Source organism: Agelaius tricolor, unplaced genomic scaffold (genome assembly GCF_023055355.1).
Source record: "Agelaius tricolor isolate 1412-34295 unplaced genomic scaffold, bAgeTri1.0.p SCAF_3, whole genome shotgun sequence".
NCBI classification, from domain to species: domain Eukaryota; kingdom Metazoa; phylum Chordata; class Aves; order Passeriformes; family Icteridae; genus Agelaius; species Agelaius tricolor.
Window position 1 is genome coordinate 12402067 of NW_027269263.1, and position 19048 is coordinate 12421114.

At 48.7% G+C, this 19048-nt stretch overlaps 1 protein-coding gene across 6 annotated transcripts in view; it reads right to left on the reverse strand.

The window, feature by feature from the left end:
- Positions 1-4958: 4958 nt before the first annotated feature.
- Positions 4959-19048, reverse strand: part of LOC139587848 (uncharacterized) — a 29276-nt gene continuing 15186 nt past the window's right edge. For 5 of the 6 annotated variants that reach the window (XM_071422486.1, XM_071422484.1, XM_071422485.1 and 2 more), the window contains 8 exons: positions 16460-16526; positions 14348-14442; positions 12736-12864; positions 11191-11305; positions 10263-10400; positions 9414-9580; positions 8903-8991; positions 4959-5955 (listed from right to left, as the gene is read on the reverse strand). In XM_071422486.1, the coding sequence (XP_071278587.1) occupies positions 5760-5955; positions 8903-8991; positions 9414-9580; positions 10263-10400; positions 11191-11305; positions 12736-12864; positions 14348-14442; positions 16460-16526 (996 nt within the window). In that variant the 3' untranslated portion in view covers positions 4959-5759. The remainder of the gene's footprint in view (positions 5956-8902; positions 8992-9413; positions 9581-10262; positions 10401-11190; positions 11306-12735; positions 12865-14347; positions 14443-16459; positions 16527-19048) is intronic. The other variant, XM_071422489.1, reaches the window with a different exon arrangement.

The following is a 19048-nucleotide window of genomic DNA, read 5'->3' on the forward strand; positions in this document are numbered from 1 at the left end:
CGTGGATCCATGGTGTTTTCATGGAAAGGGATGAGCTGTGTGTTCCCACTGTCCCACCTAGCACCAAGCATGAGCCAGAGAGGACATCAGGCAGCTGGACCCTTGCCTTGGCCAGGCCCTCAGCTTCCCTGTGAGTCTCAATCCCCCACCTGGCAGCTTGCCAGGAGAGCCCAAGGTGGAGCTCACCTGCAGGATCTTATCTGGGAGAGCTTCCTAAAGGTCAGATGGGCTCTCCTCTGCTGTCATGGGTGTTGCTGCTGGGAGCACAGCTGGGAACAGGCAAGGGCAGAGTGTCTGCTGCTGCCTTCTGTGCTCCTGCCTGGGCAGGAGGTGGGGCCTCCTGCTCCCCTCTCCTCTGCCTGTGGTGACCTCCTTTGGTGAGGAGGTGTCAGGGGAGGTGAGTGGAGGTTGAGGCAGGGTGAGGGCTTTCTTCCACCTGGTGTGGAGACTGTTACACTTGCAGTGCTTGTGAGGGCGAGAGCACCTGGAGCATCCTTGAGTCTGCTCTTGGGAGGAGAGTCTCTTTCCCAGCTGCTATGGGGTTGCAGGGTGAAAGCTGGATATTGGTACCTTTGCTGCAGCTGTGCTGGGCTGCACAGGACACCCACAGGCTTTGAAAATGATCCCTGTGGTCCATGGGCCTTGCCAGGTGAGAGGACCTTTCTGACCAGCAGTGGGGTTCAGAGGACCTCACCTGCATTCCACACCAGAGCAGAGCGGGGGTCCAGTGCTGCTCTGTGAAGCTTTGGAAGCCATGCAACCAGGTAGGTTGGGCAAATGGCTCTGGGTGGCCCTGCTTGAGCAGGGGCAGGGCCCAGGTGACCCCCACGGGTCCCTTCCCATCCCAGCCTCTCTGTGGTGAGCACAGTAAAGGCTGGGCAGCCGTGGTGTCACACCAGGCAGGAGGCAGCAGGCAGCACCTGCAGCTCTGTGCCCCCCAAACCTCTGTGCAGGGACAGAGGAAGCAACAATAGAGGGGCTCAGAGAAGCCAGCAGCATTTACTCCCCATCCGCACCCAGGATCAGGCTCCCTCAGAGGTGACCAGGTGTGGGGGCTGCCCCTTGGGTGTGCTGAACAAAATTGATGCCACTTCACTGTCACAGAAGCTGGTGGTGGCTCATTGAAGGGAACTGCAGTAGGGTTCAAGGTGAATCAAATGCTGTGCTTTGTTTGTTTTAGAAGGAGATTTTAATGGAAACGTTATGAAGCTTTGCAAAGCTGGGGTCACCCCCACACGTGTAAAGGTGGCCAGGATGCCTGCAAAGCTCTGTGGGATGCTAAATAAAGCTGATCTGTGGCTCAGCTCCAGCCTTCAGAAGCAGGTCTCCTACATGGTCCCACACTGCCAGGGCTGCTCCTGGGGACTCCACATTCCTCTCCTTAAGTGATGTTTTCCATGGCATGGGACTTGGCCTTCCTTGGCAGGAGCTGTGGTGAGGAGCAGGGAGGGGTCCCAGGCTGCCCAACACTTAGCTCAGCTTGAATTGGTGTGTGAGCATGCTGAGATGCTGGCAGCTTTTACTGCACTATCCTAATGGTAGGGTGAGGGCTTTCTTCCACCGGTGTGGAGACTGTTAGACTTGCAGTGCTTGTGAGGGCGAGAGCACCTGGAGCATCCTTGAGTTAAATTCAAATTAAAAAGGGCTGTGAAATAGCCCTGTTTGCCTCATTGGGGAGCTCCAAGGGGCTCTGCCAGCACAGGGCTCCATGACCACTCAGTGCATTTATTGGCTGCTCTCAGGAAAGTGGGAATCAAGCCTACATAGTGTACAAAACCCAAAGCGGGTGTTAAAAAGCAGCAGCAAGAGAAGTACAGTCAAAGAAACATTTACAACTGTGTCATTAAGGATTTAAAATGAAACTTGGACAGAAAGTGTTGATCTCCAGCTGCAGGACAACCTCTTCAGCTTTAGTTTGAGCTGTGCTGCTCTGAGATGAGCTTGACTCTCCATCTAAGGGCTCTGTATGCTTTGGAGGAAGCCACCTGTAAGGAAAAGCCATAAGATCATCTGTGCTGGGTGTGACCATGGGTCTGTGTGTCCTCCTTTGGAGGCTGCCAGCAGCAGGTGATCAGAGAGAACTGAACAGAGCACATACACTGGGGATGCCCTATGTGCTATACACACACACACACACACACTCTCTGTACTGTACACAAACCTTAAACTTGCCTACTCTGCCTGCCAGGGGTTTCCTGCACCAGAGCTGGGTCTCTGTGTTTGGTAGCCTTGGGTGAGTTTCTGCTCCATGACCATGTGCACATGGGTGTAGGCAAACATGCTGAGGGAAGAGGCCAATCTGGGAGCAGTATGGATGTACCAAAGGGTGCTTGAGAATCAGGCCACTGGTTAAACATTAAAAGCTGTGATCTCTGCTCCCTGACAGTTCCTGCCTAATTAAACAGCTCTCACACACCAATGTGTGCAGCTCTGCAGGGCCCTTGATGTGCAGGACTACACTTGCTACTGGCTAAATCCCAAGCTCTGTACCCCTCCTTGGTTTTCCAGCACAGGCTGTTGGTATCCTGCAACAGCTCAGGACACCTGTGAAATCCCAGCCCTCCCTGAAACTTTTGGGAATGTCCCATCCACCATGCAGTTGTTGATTCTGTAGCTGGCAGGACAGACAGACAGCCCTGGGCAGTCGAGAGACCAGACCCAGCCCTCACAGGGCAGTCAGACTTGGGCTTGGAGTGCTGCAGCCAAGGGGGTTTGTTTGCACTTTGCTGCACGTGGGGATCCCTGCTGCCAGTTTCCAGGAGATTAGAACTCACCTCTCTGCCTGGAGACAGGTTTCAGGTGGCAGGTGGCAGCAGGCAGCTTGCAGGTGTAGAGCCCCAGGCAGCCACCGCAGTCAGAGGGGTTCTGGCAGGGCCGGGACTGGATGCTGTGGCAGGAGTGCTGCAGGGAGAGGGAAGTGAGGGCTGCAGTGTCCATGGCAGCCAGGACCAGCCCAGTCACAGCTGCATCATCACTCTGCAGTCACAGCACAAGCAGCTCACCAGGGACTAGAGCAGCAGCTTCACTGCAAGGAGCTGGAGAAGCTGGGGCCCAAGGAAGTGCTTCCAGGGCCAGTTCATTACTGGTTTTCACTGGGAGCACTCTAAGCTGGCCACCACAGCCACAACTCAGCCCTCCAGTGCCTCTGCCCTTCTGCTGTGGTGGCTCCCACCCCAGCTGAGTGGCATCTGGCACGGCGTCACCCAGCACTTGTGGTTAAGGCAAGGTCTACTCGTGTGCCACCAAGTGTGGTTTGGGTTTGATAAAGGAGAAGTTGGTTATTTGTGGGATGCTGTGCTGAGCCTGTGGAGCAGATTTCCCATGGGCAGAGAAAGGCTGTGCTGAGAGGAGCTGTCCCCAGCAGGGCATCAGGGCATGGTGCCCCCACTGCAGAGCTGGCAGAGCTCTGTTAGCACTGTGGGGAGTGAACACTGCAGGGAATGCTCCTCTCCTGTTCCTGAACCCTGCAGGGGCTGGGGCTGGAGCAGGACTGTCCCTGCAGCTCTGGGGGCAGCACACGGGGACAACTGCAGCCAGACCTCTACTCTCCTCCTGAGCTGCTCACAGCCACCAGCTCTGCTCTAAGCCTTGCCAGGTACCAGCTGGGGATCTGGGGGTGGCCCTGCCCCACTCCCTTCTCAGCACCCACACCCATGCTGTGTTGAGAGGCCACGTTGTGACTGGCACCTTTACGTGCATCTTAAGAGGAATGGCCTTAAAAACACTTTTTCTACCTGGTGTTTGCAGGATCATGGCATGCTCAGCATGTCCTGCTGTCCTGTCTGATCCTGACTGGTGCCCCACCCATCCAGCAACCCCCGGCCCAAACCCTCTCCCCTGCTGTGCTTACCGTGTCGCTGTTGAACTTGCCGTAGTCCTTCAGGCGGTGGCTCAGCCTGGCCGTCCTGCTGCGGGAGGGCTGCAGGGGGAGCCTCCAGGGCTTGCCAGGGGCAACCTGCTCCCCGCTGCCCAGGAGAGCCCTGGCTGTGGCCTTGCTGAGGGACCTGGAGCTGGGGTGTGCCTCTCTCATCACTTTCCATGCACTGGCCAGAGGGTGGGTCCTCCTCTCTGAGCCCTGCCCAGGCAGCTTGTCACCTCCATCTCCAAGTGGCCAAGGGGTTTCTTCAGGGAGTCCAGCCTCTGCCTGCCTCTGCAGGGTGCCAGCCTGGCTCCCCAGTACCCCAGACAGTGCTGGGACTGGGCAGAGCAGCACCAGGAGGAGCGTGGTGACTGCCAGTGCCTGGACATTCATCCTCAGGTCCTGCCTTTGCTCGGGGTTCTCCTGCCTGGACAAGGCTGCTGGAGTCAGTAGCAGAGGTGGAAGCTGCTTTTTTCCCCTGACTCTGGATGAAGCCAAAGTAATTTTTATAGTGCAGGGACATACCCTGGGGGCACAGCCCTTTTCCCCCGCCCCTGCTGTGTCCCACCTCCAGCTTGTGAGCAAACCCAGCTGCTTACGTGGGCCCCAATCCCCCTCCCTTGTGTTCCCAAACATCCCAGCACCCTTCTGCCACAGCCAGCCTGTCCCTGCTCAGGGTACACACATGGGTATGTGGCATCTGAGCACAGAATCCTTCAGCTGAACCACAGCTGCAAGCAAGGTTCTAGTAAAGGAGAGCTGATGGTAAATGCCTGTGTGTCTGATGGAAAGGTGGTGGGCTCAATGGGAAGGAGTTGCTATGAGCCTGGTGGCAGTAGGCTCAGGTGGAGGAAGGGCACCCAGTTAATGCCTCTATCCATTCCAGTGGGAGCTCACTGGTTAAACAGCAGAGCCCACCCAGGAGAGCAATGTTAGAGCTGCCCTGACACAGCACTTTGATTAACCTCAGCGCTGTGTCAGACACCAGGGAGCTGCTCCTCAGCCACGGGGTCTGACTGTGGTCTGTGGATGAAAAGGAGGGTGGGTCTGTACTGCAGGTTTACTATCAGTCAGGAACCAGCCAGCACCAAGACCCAACTCTACTGGAAATCAGTTTTAATGAGTTTCAGTGTTCACCAATCTATGTTAGCACCCACAGTTGCATCCTGTGCACACTTCAGGCTTAGAGAGAGAAGCTGAGTTTTCCTCATGGCTTCCATGGCAGATGCCTTGGATCCCTCAGATCTCTTCTGCTTCAGACTTGATACTCAGGACTAAAGAAGGAGGAAGGAAGCTCCAAGGTCAGAGGAAGGCACGTGGAACAAGGAGCTGTCATCTTTTAAAGGCCACCAGCTGGTCCCTGGTCACTCTTCACTTTGTCTTGCCTACTGTCTCCAGGGGCATTGGACTTCAGAGCAAGAAGATGTGGTGTGTGCTGGCTGGCTTGGGAAGATGGATGAGGTTATCCTACAGTGTCATGTTCCTGCCAGCTGCACCCTGCCACAGGTTGTGATCCATGGGACCTCTTGGATAGGAAAGAGTAAACAGCAAGAGCAGATGTTGCTGCTGGGCCCAGCTGAAGAGACATGGTCCTGAAGATCCAGGAGCCAATGACAAAGGAGCTACTGTGATAATGGACAACAGTGACACAAGGTGGAGGAAGAGAAAATTCCCTCAATAGAAAATCTAGAAGGCCTGGAGGTCAGAAAACCAGGAGGTCTGAAAGACCAGAAGTCAGCTTTTCATTCCACAGGAGTTCCCTGGGTAGGGGCCTCCTTTCTTGAGGGTTTACTCAGGACTGAAGCAGATAAAAGTTCTCAAAGCTCAAAACACAGTCCAGTTCCTGAAAACAGGATTGCTGCAAGTGCAATGAGGTGATAGATGAGAAAGGCACAGTGTTCTAGTCCATCTTCCATACCTTTGCCTCTGGCCAGCTCCTGCTCTTGACTTGCTCCTGGCTGACACTGGAAGTGCTGATTTCTGGGGAAATGGGCTCATAGGAGCGGAGAGACAAGCTGGCAGCCAGCAGACCCATCCTCACACACGTGCCTGTGTCGTGTTTAGCAAGCACCCCTGCAAGGATTCCTGCCATTAAGCTGTGGAGGGAAAGAAAGATGGTTTTGAACAAGGGGAGAAGAGCTTTGAACCCAGGAATGTGGCTGTTCATTTGTGAGAGCTTTCATTTGGATCCCAGGCAGCACTTACAGCAGCAGGATGTGTCACACAGGAACACTGAGGTTGCAATGAATGTGTTTTGCTTTTTCTGTATCTATTTTAGAGTACCAAATAATGTCATTTATTTGCATTTTTTTGCTCTTCTCATCTGAGAAGTTGAGATACTTCCTCTTGTACCACATTTTCTCTTCTCAGTTTTTCAGACAAGGCAGGAGAAAAGAGCCTAAGAAGGGAAGAATTTAATTTTCCCCTGCTCTCTAGTTATTTTGTCACTTATCTGCTCTTTGTTGGTGCCTCATTATGTCCTCATTATATTGGTGCCTCCTCTCCCCAAAGGGTTGGATGGGGTGAGAGACAAAGTTTCTGTATCTATGTGAGAGGGACAACAGGCAGAGCTGGAAAAAGAAATCCAAAGCTGAAATTACATTGGAAAGTCAGATTTTTGGGAAACATTTGCTATGGTTTTTCATTTGAGATTTCCCAGTAAAAGTGATGTAAGTGCAGTGTTTGGGATAGATTGGGAGACTCTATTCACAGCAACTACTGTAAAAATGTTCAGAAGCTAGGAGAGGACAGAGAAGGGAAAGAGAACTGACAAGACAATCACATTTTAGAGAAAGAAGCAAGGACAGGAAAATGTGATGGCAGGGAGGATTAATAAGGAAATCTATGGGCAAGGTAAAAAGAGCCCTTATTTTGCACTCCACCTAATTACATCAACATCTTCTTATCTATAACAAAGGCACAGAAGATTATGACTTCCACAAAGTGTTCAATCTCTCAACAGCTCCAGGAGCTGAGAGTAAATATTTGGGGGAGCATCCCCTAGCAATGCCATGTGTGAGCATGTGGTGTTAGGTTGTCATGGCAGCTGGGGGCAAGGAGCAAACAGACACTGCACACATGCTCAGCTCATGGGCAGAGCTCTGGAACTGCAGAGGAGCCATAGGGTGGAGGGGAGGCATGAAGTGCCCTGGGTCACTGTTTCTGGGTTGCATTATCCCCTGACCAGTGCTTCTAAAGTGTGAAGGTTTGTGGGGTCTAAGATGAGAAAGTGTTACATTTTAGATATTAGGAAAAAATTATTTACAGTGAGAATGGTGAAACATGAACAGAGACGTGGTGGATGTCCCATCCCTGGTTGGGTGGGGCTCTGGGCAACCTGATCAACCTGCAGCTGTCCCTGCTCATTGCAGAAGGGTTCAAACTGGATGACCACTAAAGGTCCCTTCCAACCCAAAGCATTCTGTGTTTCTACAATAGCCCTTTGAAAGTGCCACCAGGCTGGGCTTGGGACACAGAACCAGTTTATATGCTGTGGAGATGGCTTGAATGGCATTGCAGTGTCCTGGCATTTCCAGTCTGTTTTGGCACTCCTACACTGTAGAGCAGGGATTTCCAGAGTTCAAGGTTCACAGGGTTATTAGGAACTAAAACCCTGAATGAACAAGGGGGCTTTGAAAATTCCCCCACATGGCCTTGAGGACTCTGTGGAGAGGAATTTCCAGACCAATGTTACTTCAAGAATGGGAGCAGTAATGGGCCCCAAGCTTTCACATAGGTTTGGAAGGAAGAACAAGCTGCCAGGTTCCCTAGTGTAACTCAGTGGAGGTGGTTGGCAGTGGTGCATTTTATCTCACCTTCGGTCTTCCCTTGAATTTTAAAATGGAAAAGGAACCCCTAAGAAGGACATTTCATTGCATTAGCCTCTAGAAAACATCTTGTCCTGCAGTAAGGAGTAGTTGTGTTTGAGCAGATGGTGCAGAGGGGAGGCTGTGTCCCTGGAGGGGCTGGCTGGAGACACCTGCCCAAGGTAGTGAGCAAAGCTGAGCTTTCCTTAGGTCAGGCTGACCTCACGACACTCCTCCAGCCCACATTCCTCTGCTGTTCTTACACCTATTGCTCCAAACAACCATTTGGTCTTCTTTGGAGAAAACCAGCTTGCAGTTGAGTCAGCTCACCTCAGAGGTGATCTGGGACACAAACAGCACATCCTGGTGTCAAGTGGGCTCACCAGCTTGGCAAGAAGTTATTGATTGATTTTAAGTAAAATATTGAGGACTCTCTATGTTTAAAAAAAAACCCACAAAATCCTTTTCATTCTGGACAATGATCAGAGAGAAAAGTGTTGCTATGTTGAGTTATTGCTAGGTAAGAGTAGAAAGGGAAAAGGAAATATCTGTCACACACAGACTTTTGGTCTAGCTCAAGGCAATGAAAGGACAGAATCAACTATTGCAACATATGAAGCAAGAAGAAAAAAACAACCTGACTGCTACATATAGTTTGTCAAGTTAACAAGGAGCATAATAAAATATTACTCTGACAGACTGAGAGTTGATCACTGGGGCTAGGAATAATAGCTGTCATTTCCCACTTCTATGTATGGCATTGTGTGAACAGCCAGGCGAATTATACAGCAGACTCCTTTGAAGCAAGAGCTTCAAAATTGCCAGAGGTAAATGCAGAACCTGATGAAATGCTTTTACAAGGCCATTTTAGCTCTTGAGTGGCAGTTCCACTTCCATTGGAGAAGTGGAAGTAAGGCAGTTAGTTAGTAAGACAGCTTTGATGTAAGGTGGTTTACTTTGCTTTTAGCAGCTCAGCCCAGAGTAATTCAGAATTCTTAGATTGCCAGGAAAGGCTTGGATCTTGAAGAAAAGCAAAACTAATAATGGCAAGCCTGGCTTCCAAGATGCTTCGGGGGACAATTTTAGCAAGCTTTGCAAGGAATCACTGTAACCAGCCCTGGTCTCATCCTTAATGTCTCTTCCTCAAGCAGCAGTTGCTTTTCCAGTAGAATTTCAAACGAATCCGATTATGGCCCTTGCACATGCAGCTGGAGAGGACAAAGCAGCGAGGATATACCTGTCACCAGCTCCTGAGACGTTGACAATCTCCTCCCTGCTGATGGGGATGGCGGGGTAGTGGGCAGCACAGAGCCTGGCAGCAGCAGCCTGTGGGGGGAGGGAAGGGAAGTCAGTGGGAATTGCCCAAGCTGGTGAGGCCTGATGTGCCTGATGCCAGATCCGCAGGGATGGCAAGAAAAGAAAAGGCTGGAAAAAAGGCAATAATCTTTTTTCACACTTTGATCATTTAAATGAAGCTTCCTGCAAATGAAGCTCGCACTCATGAATATTCACATGGCACATTTAATTCTAGCTGACTCTAAACACTGCTGCTAGGAGCCAGCAGCACAGGGACAGAGAACTCGATTTGCTTTCAGAGCTGTGTATTCCACCCCCCCAAACACATACATTTTCCAGCAGTGATGCCACGTTTCCCAGGACTGCTGCCACGACACCAGAAATAGCAACAGTGCCATATGGCCCAAGAAAGAAGCAATTGAGAGCTCAGAGTTAGTTTTCCATGCCCTTACCTGTTTGTGAGCTCCTGGATGAAGGGAGATGCTCCCTCCCAGGCTCCTGCCGCACAGGAGGACGCCGTGAGCGCCGAGGGTCACCACCACACACTGCAGGTGGGCCAGCAAAGGGCAGGCCAGGGCCACTGCAGCCTGGACAACATCCTCCAACCTGGATGGCAGCTCTTCAGAGAGAGGGGAGGGAAAAATGTGCTCCAACTGTAAAGGTCCTCAACCAGCCTGTCTGTGGGCTGGCAGCCTATTTATGAGCACTTCTACTACTATTTATAGGCACTTCTACTATTTATGGGCACTTCTGAGATGTGGTTGGTAACATTTTTTTTCTTTATATTATGGGAAACATGGAATTCTCCAGAGTTAGACTTCCACGCTGTACTTCTATACTGAGGAACCCAATTCTCATGGGACTAAGCATGTGTCTGTAGAGATCAAAAAGCTGTCTGGAAGCATGGCTTCCTTGTTTCAATGCTGTTGGATTTCCATCTGCATTTGGTGGGGTGTGCCATTTCTGGAAAGGGTGGTACTGCTGGGACAGGTGCCCTCTGAGCACCATGCTTCAGGGACACATTGACAAACCAGATATTACTCCTGTTTAGGTGATGAAGTGAGGCAAATGGGACATCTGGCTTTGTGCAAGGAGCCATCCCAGGCCTACTGTGGTCTCTGCTGGCTCATCCATCCATACAGCCCAGACAGAGATGGCAGTAAGGTGCAAGATACCATGAGCACTTATGAATCCCCACTATGCTATAACCCAGTTTGCCTGTTTTAGAGGCTGAAGCAGAAAATGCTCTTCTCCAGGATCTAAGTTATCTAAAAGTCTGACTGTCCCTTCTTATTCAATACCTGCTGGCACAGGGCTCCCGAGGGTCCGATTTATTGCTCTCAGCTCTTGCAGGTTGGGGGAAATGTATGTGAGTGCTTTCCAGCTGTCTGAGAGGAATGGCTTAGAGGCCTTGTTCTCATCTGTTGGCTCATAGCACACTTCAAAACAACAATGCAATTGGTTAGTTAATTAATTAATTAGTGGTTCGTCTCTGTGTCAGAGCAGGATGCAGTGGAGAACACTTAGCATAATCTGCACAACTAGAGTTACACCTTTAAATTATGAGTTACACCTTTATAAGATACTCACTCCCCCAAACTTGGGACAAGGTCTCCCAAGATTTCCTTCTCAGTGTCCAGCAATGAGACAGCTGCTTCTGGCTCTGGCTGATATAACCAGACCCCAATTTTGTTCCTCCAATTAACTGGTTTTGGAGCCTCTGCCAGCTTTTTAGATCACTGTGTCCTTCTTTGGGATTTGCTTTTAAAAAGGAAGGTGTAACTCCAAAGGTTTAGGAAGCTTTGTGAAAGGGCCCCAGCATACCAGTGGAGGGGGGGCACTTATTTTATGGGAATGGAAGAGAATTCCTCTCAAAAGATGCTTTAGTGCTTTCTCTGAGAAGCAAACTATATTGCTGCTCAAACTGGCAGAAGTGCTCAAATTGCCACTCACACTGAGATTAAAAGCTCAGAGAGCAGCATTCCTTGGCCTTCTGGCAGTGCTCAAGGGCTTTACCAACCATGCCTCAGGAAATGTGGTTCAGCTGCAGAAAGAGGAAAACTGCAGAGAAATCCAAAATGTTTTTTACATCTGAAGCAGAGTGGCAGAGTACAGAAAGTGGTGCTGAATAAGCCAGCATGTCAGACAGTCAGTGGTTATCTCCAGCAAGCAGCAGGGATGTGCCTGCACTGTCTTGGCACACGTGCTGTGAGGGCAAGCTCTCCTTACCTGCTAGCTGGTGCTCTCTAGCTAGCTGGCAGACGTACTGAATAGTGGAGAGAGGCACATTTCCATCAATGCAAACAAGTGGGGCCTGACACAGGTTCTCCTTGAACTGGGACACCTAGTTAAAATCCAGGACACACAGGAAAGACAGCCTGAGTCACTGCAGAGGGACAAAATCATTGCTAGTCAGACTTCATGTAGCATTTTGACTTGTATTCCAGCCTTTAGGTGCAGGCATGAACCTAAAAGAGTGATTCCCTAAGGAAAATGGATTTTTCCATTTGCTTCATCTCCTCCCCTTCCCTTTCCCTGCTCCTGGTCATTAGGGCCTGTACTCAACTGGCAGAGCCCCTCCAGCAGAGGAAGATAATTGCTGGTCCAGGCTGGAGCACTACAGGGAAATGGAATGCTGCTGTTTAATGTCCCTGTAGGACTCCCTGGGCCATGCCTCGCTCACTGTGTGTGCCATTGGGTGTCCTCTCTGCACAGTGGCTCCTAAGACAGCCTGTTCAGCACAGTGTTTGACTCCTGGGTCCCACTGAATCCCACAGGGATGGGGTTCAGGGGAGCAGTGGAGCAGGGAGCTGCTGTTCTCTCCTTTGGCTCTCTGAGGTTGCACAGCCACTTGCTGGGATGCCAGGCCACTGCTATGGGCACTGGAACAGCATCCCCCCGGGTCTCTGCCAGCCTTGGGGGGAAGAGGGGCTGCCAAAATGCACTCTGCAGCACAAGACTGCTTCAGAATTTCCACTGATCACAGCTGCTTTGTAAAGCTCAGGAGAATTAATCCCTCATGTAATGGTTTTCTGTGCCAAGGCTTTGGGGAGGCAAGGTGAGGATGGAAGTGGGAGTAATAACCAGATTTTTCCCTAGGAAAGCTCCACCTCATGGAGATGCCACTGGTGAGTAAATTGCACTTAACTTCCATGTTGCTGTCAGTCATGAAGCACAAGCTTTTGTTCTGTCAATAAAAGAAGGAGGTTGCAGTGATGGGGCTTTCACTGAATCACTCTTTAATCACTGCTGCCATTATGCTTCCCTGATGTTTTTGAATGTTTGGATGTGCTGAGCAACAGTTTCTGTTGATACAACTCAGTGTGTAGAAACAACAGGGATGGTAGGGAGGGGATGGAACAGGAAAATTTGCTTTAACCAGTGTTCTGTCCACTTTTTTTTCTGTTTTCCCCTAAAGGAAGAAATATGGGTTAGGGTTATACAGGTTGATTTTTTCCTTGCTTTAGGATGCAAAATTTTAAGTTAGCTTGGACAAGTTAAAGAAGAGGATTGTGGCCTGCATATCATGGATGATGGTAGTGGTGATATTTATAAACCAGATACAGATAGAAACTCCATCTGGGTCAGCAGTAATAGAGGGCTCTGGTGGCTTGTTGTGCTGCTGTGCCAGTGGCCAGTGTCTGGGGTTAACCTCAGCATCTCCCATGCCCTCTGCACCCATTCCCTCCCGGTACAAACGTCACCAGTGGCCTCTTGTCACAGGCCCACACTCTTTCTCATAAGAAAAGCTCATAACTCTGAGGGAATGCATACATATTGCTCTGTTATCTGCTGGTGGATGTCCATGTCTCCCAAGCCAAGGCTGAGCTCCCCAGCACTGCTGATCACGGCACAGTAAGTGGCTGTGCTCTCCCCCTCCAGCTGAAGGACGCCGCTCATGTCCTGCAACAGGGAGGACAGGTACACACTGAGCACATTCCTCCTCCCTGCCACCCCCAGCTCACTCTTTCTGTGCCAGCTCACTGCTCTCCCTTGGGACAAGCAGCCTGGCAGGGGTATCTCAGTCTAGACAATGCTGGCACGTGGCTATTTGTTAATATTTGCAATGCAACAAATGCTGCAGGATAAAGCAATCCTTCAGTAAACGAGTGGCAGGTCTCTGCCTCTGTGCAGCTCCACAGGCTGTGTCTCCTGTAAGACAAGAGTGGGCTGCAGCCCTGCCAGCTCCAGTCACCCATTCTCACAGCTGCTGTGGGCTGGCATCTCTTGGTGCCACTCTGCAGACAGCAGTGACTTGTGTTGGCTGCCTCACTGCCTGCCCAGCCTGATTCTGAGCACACCCTGTTGCCCCCAGCAGTGGGGCAGAGAGTGTGGGGTGTCCTTCCTTTGGGGCTCCTGGCAATGATCTGCTTAAGGAACACAGGGCAAATCTTGGAAAGAACATGTGGATAGAGAAATGTATCTATCTCAGGAGCTGACAGGGAAGCTGGAGTTTTTAGAGAAAGGTTCCTCTCCAGCACTGGTGGGAATATATTTTATTACAGGCAAGGATTGCTTGGTGGCTGGCCAGCAAGTCCACCTTCCCTTGGGACACTGCTCACTTAAATGGCACAAATGTGGAGAAGAGATTATAGACTAGCCATGGTGAAGCCTTTATAACCCAAAAGAGAGTTCATATTCTGATTTATTCATTTGCCAAGTCACTGAGGCAGCCAGAACCAAGGCCCCATGGGCTCTGTTTGGATCCCATGCTCATGAGGGCACTAATAATAATCAGTGATCCTGACCAGCCTCACCTGGGAGCTGCACCCACACCCTGCCTTGCCTCTAGTCCTGCCTTTTCTCCATAGAGCTGCCTGCTGGGGTGCTGATATTCTGCCTTGCTGTCCTGGGGAGCTCCTGCTGCTCCAGCTCCCTGACCTGTGGACAAACTGCTGCTGGAGTCAAGCATTCCCCTATGCACAGGTAAGTGGTACATGCAGCTCTGTAGAGGATCCTGTCCTCTGAGCTGGGGAGGTGTCCAACCTGCAATTCCAGTGTCACATTTTTCTCTGTCTTGGGCTTTAACTAAACCAGGTTGGTTTTAGCAATGCTTTGTGTGTCCTCAGATTCAAGGTTTGCATATTTCTTGCTTTGTTTAGCCTTCACTAGAATTGTAAGTGGTTGTTCCTGATTTACCTCTACCTCCTCCAAGCACTACTTTCTGGAGCTGAATTCAGAGCCCATGGTTCAGACTCCAAAACACACCTAGCCTGTTTTTGGAGGTGGTTCCTTGCCTTCTAATTGTCTGTAGCTAAAGAAGCATTGAATTCCATCTTTGCCTGATGGAAGGTGGCTCTGATGTCTGCCAGGGTTGGGAAGACTTTTCCCTCTGTGTATTGTCATCTCTTCCAAGTTTCTGAAGTGCTACTTCTGTGACACATACCATGTGGTGGCAGTAGTGCAGGACAGACTCTAAATGCTCATCCTTCCCCACGGCTGATAAAAGGAGAGGAGCTTGTCCAAGACGGCTTAAACAGTCTAAAAAGCAAATGGAAACAAAAGCTGTTAACAAATCCACCAGAGTACTGTGAGCACAGTGACAGCTGGTGCAGCATGGGTGTCTCTGGGAAAGCCCTCTCCTGAAAATCTTAATGCTCAACAGTCCTTGCCTAGAAGGATGTTCAAGATGAAATTGAGCTGCAGCTGCAGTAAATGACTGCTTAGGGCTGAGTGAGGTGTCCTACAGAGAGCTGAACCAGCACCCTGAAATTTAGGATTATTTGGAACATCTGGGAGTGGAGGAAAAGAGGGGGAAGCAAATTCTGCTCTTTTCTGGCATCATCTCCTTTACCATCACAGGCATGTGGGTTTTCCCACACTGCTTCTGAGCAGAGTGTTTTCTGGTGCTGGCCCTCCCACACTGCTGTTCCCACCATGGTATCTTACTAGAACCACTGAATCTGAGAGTATTAATGGGAAACCCTTCCTCCTCTCCTTTCAAGTTACCACACATTGTACCTCCGTGGGTGGCGTGGGTATTTTGAGGGATTTTTTTCCACTCAAGCTTCTTCATTAGTGATCTGAAGTGACAGTAGATATGTATTAGGAGATTGGGAAATGTCTGAAGGCTGGAATAGTCCTAAAATCTCTTTTGTAATCTGTCTCTGTTAACTTCAGTACCAGAATACTGGTCTGCTGCTGCTTGTGGTGGAGCCACAGGTACTGTGTGCTCCTTTCCCATGGAGAGGACTGTAGCCTTTCTTCTTCTACAGTAACTCCTGTATAAAAATGTGGTTTTTGTTGATAGAGTTGATAGTGGAGCCCTGGAAAATGTTAAAAATAGTCTTTGAAAATATTAGGCTTTGTGTTTTCTCAGATCACTGCACCTGAGTAAGCAGTATGATAAAAGATATAATTGTTAGATGTGATGATTGTTTAGTAATTAAATATAATTATTATATAACCACAAGAAGAATCATGAGAAACTGTGTTGGAAATTTAAAGGGGGCTATGTTTAGCTGAAATCTGTGCATACAATAGAACAATATAAGTTTAATAATTAACATGAAAGTTATGTAATGATAGAGTATAAAACACATTCACCTCGAATGTATGGTCGGAATCAGATTTGGGTGGAAATCACCCCGATTCCCAGAGCTCTTCAATAAAAAGCACCGCATATAATCGCTTATGTGATTATGTGGTTTTGAACACTAACAGAGTGACAAAACTATTTTTTGGTTTTTTAAAAAAGAAAAAAGCTTAAAAGTTTTGGGGTTTTTTTAATTAAGTAAAAAACACCTCAAAACCTAAAAAAATTTACTTAAAACTTAGATAGCCAATTAAACAAAAGCTAAAAAGTCTCACCTAAGCAATTTACTAGAAAAAAGAGAACAAAGAAACTAATTGCTTTTGTAGAGTGCTTTACCAAGAGCAAAAATCTCTTGCATCTAACTCAGTTTTTCTTTGTAAAAAGTTTTATTATGTTGCCTTTTAATAAAACTTTTCTGTTTCTAACACTACCACAAAAGCCACCCTACTAATTTTATGCCTTCTAAAGTAGCTAAGCTATCTTAAATGTAATATTAATTTCCAAGAGCTTATAAGACCTAGCTCAACAAAATCATATATCATCCTGTACCCCAGTTCCTTTTGTCCATGGGATGTGGAACTGTGAAACATCAGTTTGGAACTGTGATTATTCCTTTCATCCTCTTGCTCTAAGCAAACTTCTATTGTGTCTATATCCTAGCATGAATTAAATCTGAGGCTGGTCAGTAGTCATCAGATACTGATGCTTATTTACTTTGATTCAGGGTTACTGCACCATGTGCTAGTTAACTTCATATTTGTGGACCTTCCTTTTCCTGATCTCAACTCCCTCCCCTCTTATTTCTTGGAAAGGGCTCTGCCTTTTCCAGGCAGTCTGCCCACTAGTACATTGCCTAATGTGTCCCAAATCTTGTCAACATTCCCCCTCTCCTGCTGTGGAAGGAGTCCCAAAGGCCAGATCACAGCTGGCATGCACCAGCAGGCAAACCCCAGCACCAGGCACCTGCCAAGTTCCTTCCAACTCCGCCAAAGGTTTGTCTCACTCTTCCAGCATTTGTTTGCCCACCGCCCTGGAAGAAAGAACAGTTCATTGGCAAAACTGGGAGGGCTGCTTGGCATGGTTGCTAAGTCTCCATTATCATCTGAAGTTGATATGGCTGAAACATAGGTCAGCAATCAGAGGGAGCACAGGGCATCCAGCTCACAGACTGAGGGCAATACAAACTTCTAGAGCCATCTTGGACTTCTGTTTGATGACAAAGGCCTGCTTTCAAGGAAGGAAGACCCACTTGGTGTCCCCATGAATTGCTAGTTTGGTCTTGCTTCTAAGACCTCCCAGAGTAGCTGATGAGTGTTTCAGTCAGTGTGAGCAGACCTCTGAATTCACCTGCCCACAACAACCTGTGACTCCAAACTTGCTGGGGCTCTGCCTTCAAGGCCACTTAGCTCCCACCTTAAGCAGTTTGTATGAGCTATTTATTTCTTTATTTACCTCTTTAAATGCAAAATGAGATTTGTTATCTTTGCCTGTACTGCCTCTGTACTTTATTCATGGAAGGATCTGTTTCAGAGACTGAAGAGTTCTTCACTGACCCATTGCTTCCCAAACATCTCCCTCATTAAGAATACCCTTCTTTCCTGCATGTGCAGCTACCAAATTCTTTTCTCTTGCCTCTGCCTTCCACTCCTCTGTCCATCTGCCTTTCTGTCACAGACAAATTGTCAGAACACAGGCAGTCACTCACCCATCTCGTTCTAATTCTTCTGCCAGAAGAATTACATCAGTTAGTACTCAGATCAATTTGGGCTTCATCTGACTATCAAATGGTTTTAGAGCTCTTGTTTCATAAAATCCTGAAAACTATTTTCCATCTCTGAAGGCAGCTTGCCACTGGCAGTCCTAATGCCTGTAAGCAGAAGCTCCTGGTCCAGTCCCTCTGCCCTATACCAGCCCAGGTGCACAAGGACAGCCCTGCACACAACATTTTCCTTGCTTGTAGACACCACTATCTATTCTAACCAAGAACATGTCTTGCCATCTCACTGTAAGGAATGTTCTGCTCCCAACAATCCCTGGGCTTGGGCATTCTCAAAATTCATTCTGAAGCTCCCCAAGGATTCTTCTTTCCCTTTGTGCAGCTGCACATCTGTTCTTTGCACACAATGCTTTCTCCTGCATCCAGCCCTGGGAGAGGCTGCTCTCCCATCTAAATATGATCTATTTCTCTCATCTGACCTTCAGGCTCTCTTTCTTAGCTCTGACTCTCCCCCGTTCTGTAGTCTGTAAAATCTGGTGCTAATTTTTGATACCTTTGCTTTTCTGTCTGGCAGTTCTCCAAGCCCTAAACTGTTCAGGCCACCTGAGCAGAACTGCCTCTGTATAAGCAACCAACTGATGGCCTTTGTCCATCTTTGCACTGTTTGTCACTCCTCATCATATGCAAATGTCACTCCTTGCCAAATGCCCCTCCCTTGCCTTTGCTTGTGCTCCCTGGGAATTACCACTGGTACTGTTGGGAATGAGGATATTTCCATCTGCAACTGTATCCTGTTGAGAGTTGCAGATTTCAAAAGCCAAGTGACTTTGGCTATTTTAATTCTGAAGCTCACTCTCTGTAATACAGGCAGCCAAGGGGGGAAAAAACCAAACCTCAGCACCTCAAAATACAAAGCAAGGGTGCTTTTTTAGGTGAGTCAAACAACATGGCTTTGAGCATTGGGTCCTATTTCAGTCTTTAAAGAGGGTGCTGGCTGCCATCAGCAATAAGCACAAACTGTGGTTTATGTAATTCCATTATCTGTGGTTTAAAACTGATGCCTTCAGGAATGGTGAATATACTCATTAGCTCCTTTTGCTGCCTGGCATGCTGATCCTCTCTCTTAGCTCCCCAAATACCCCAGAGGCAGAGCTTCTGGGTGTCTTTTTTATTAGCCTTGCCCTAAGAGCAGATGTAGCAGCCTCCTACTCAGGGATCCAGCTGTGGGTGACCTCTCCTGTTGTAGAACCCCACAGGGCCTAAAAAAATGAAGATGCTAAATGTCTCTTTGGGTACAGTGAGAGAGAAACCAGCAGCTGGCTCTTAAAGAAAAATAAATGAGTGGCTCTCTTCATACCTTGCCAACTCAGTTGTAACTGAGTGGTATCCAGAAATCTCTTCTTGGGTTTGGATGGGGCTGGCCCAGATTAAAGAATTTAGGTGAAAATGGGCTTGCTAAAAGTGATCTGAAATGAGGCCAGGCTGATGCTTTCTGGCAAAGTATCAGAGAGTTGAGGAAGTATCTGGAACCTTCTTCCATGTCTTAAGAGGTTTGAACTCTTAATGTGAAAATGAGACTCTGCTCAGCTTCTGGGTATCCTGAGAGAATGATAACCATAATGCTTTTTCCAGAAACTTTCTCTGAGCAAAACTGTTCATCCTTCTCAGCAGGTCAGATAGTTACATATTAAGCATTTAGCTTCTGGGTAGCCTTGAAAGCCATGTGGGAATTACAACCAGGCCAGAACACAGCTGCTTTCCTGCTGAGACAGCACGAGGAGGGAGTGGTACCCAGTGCTCTGCAACAAATCCAGCAAGCATAAAGGTGGGATCTG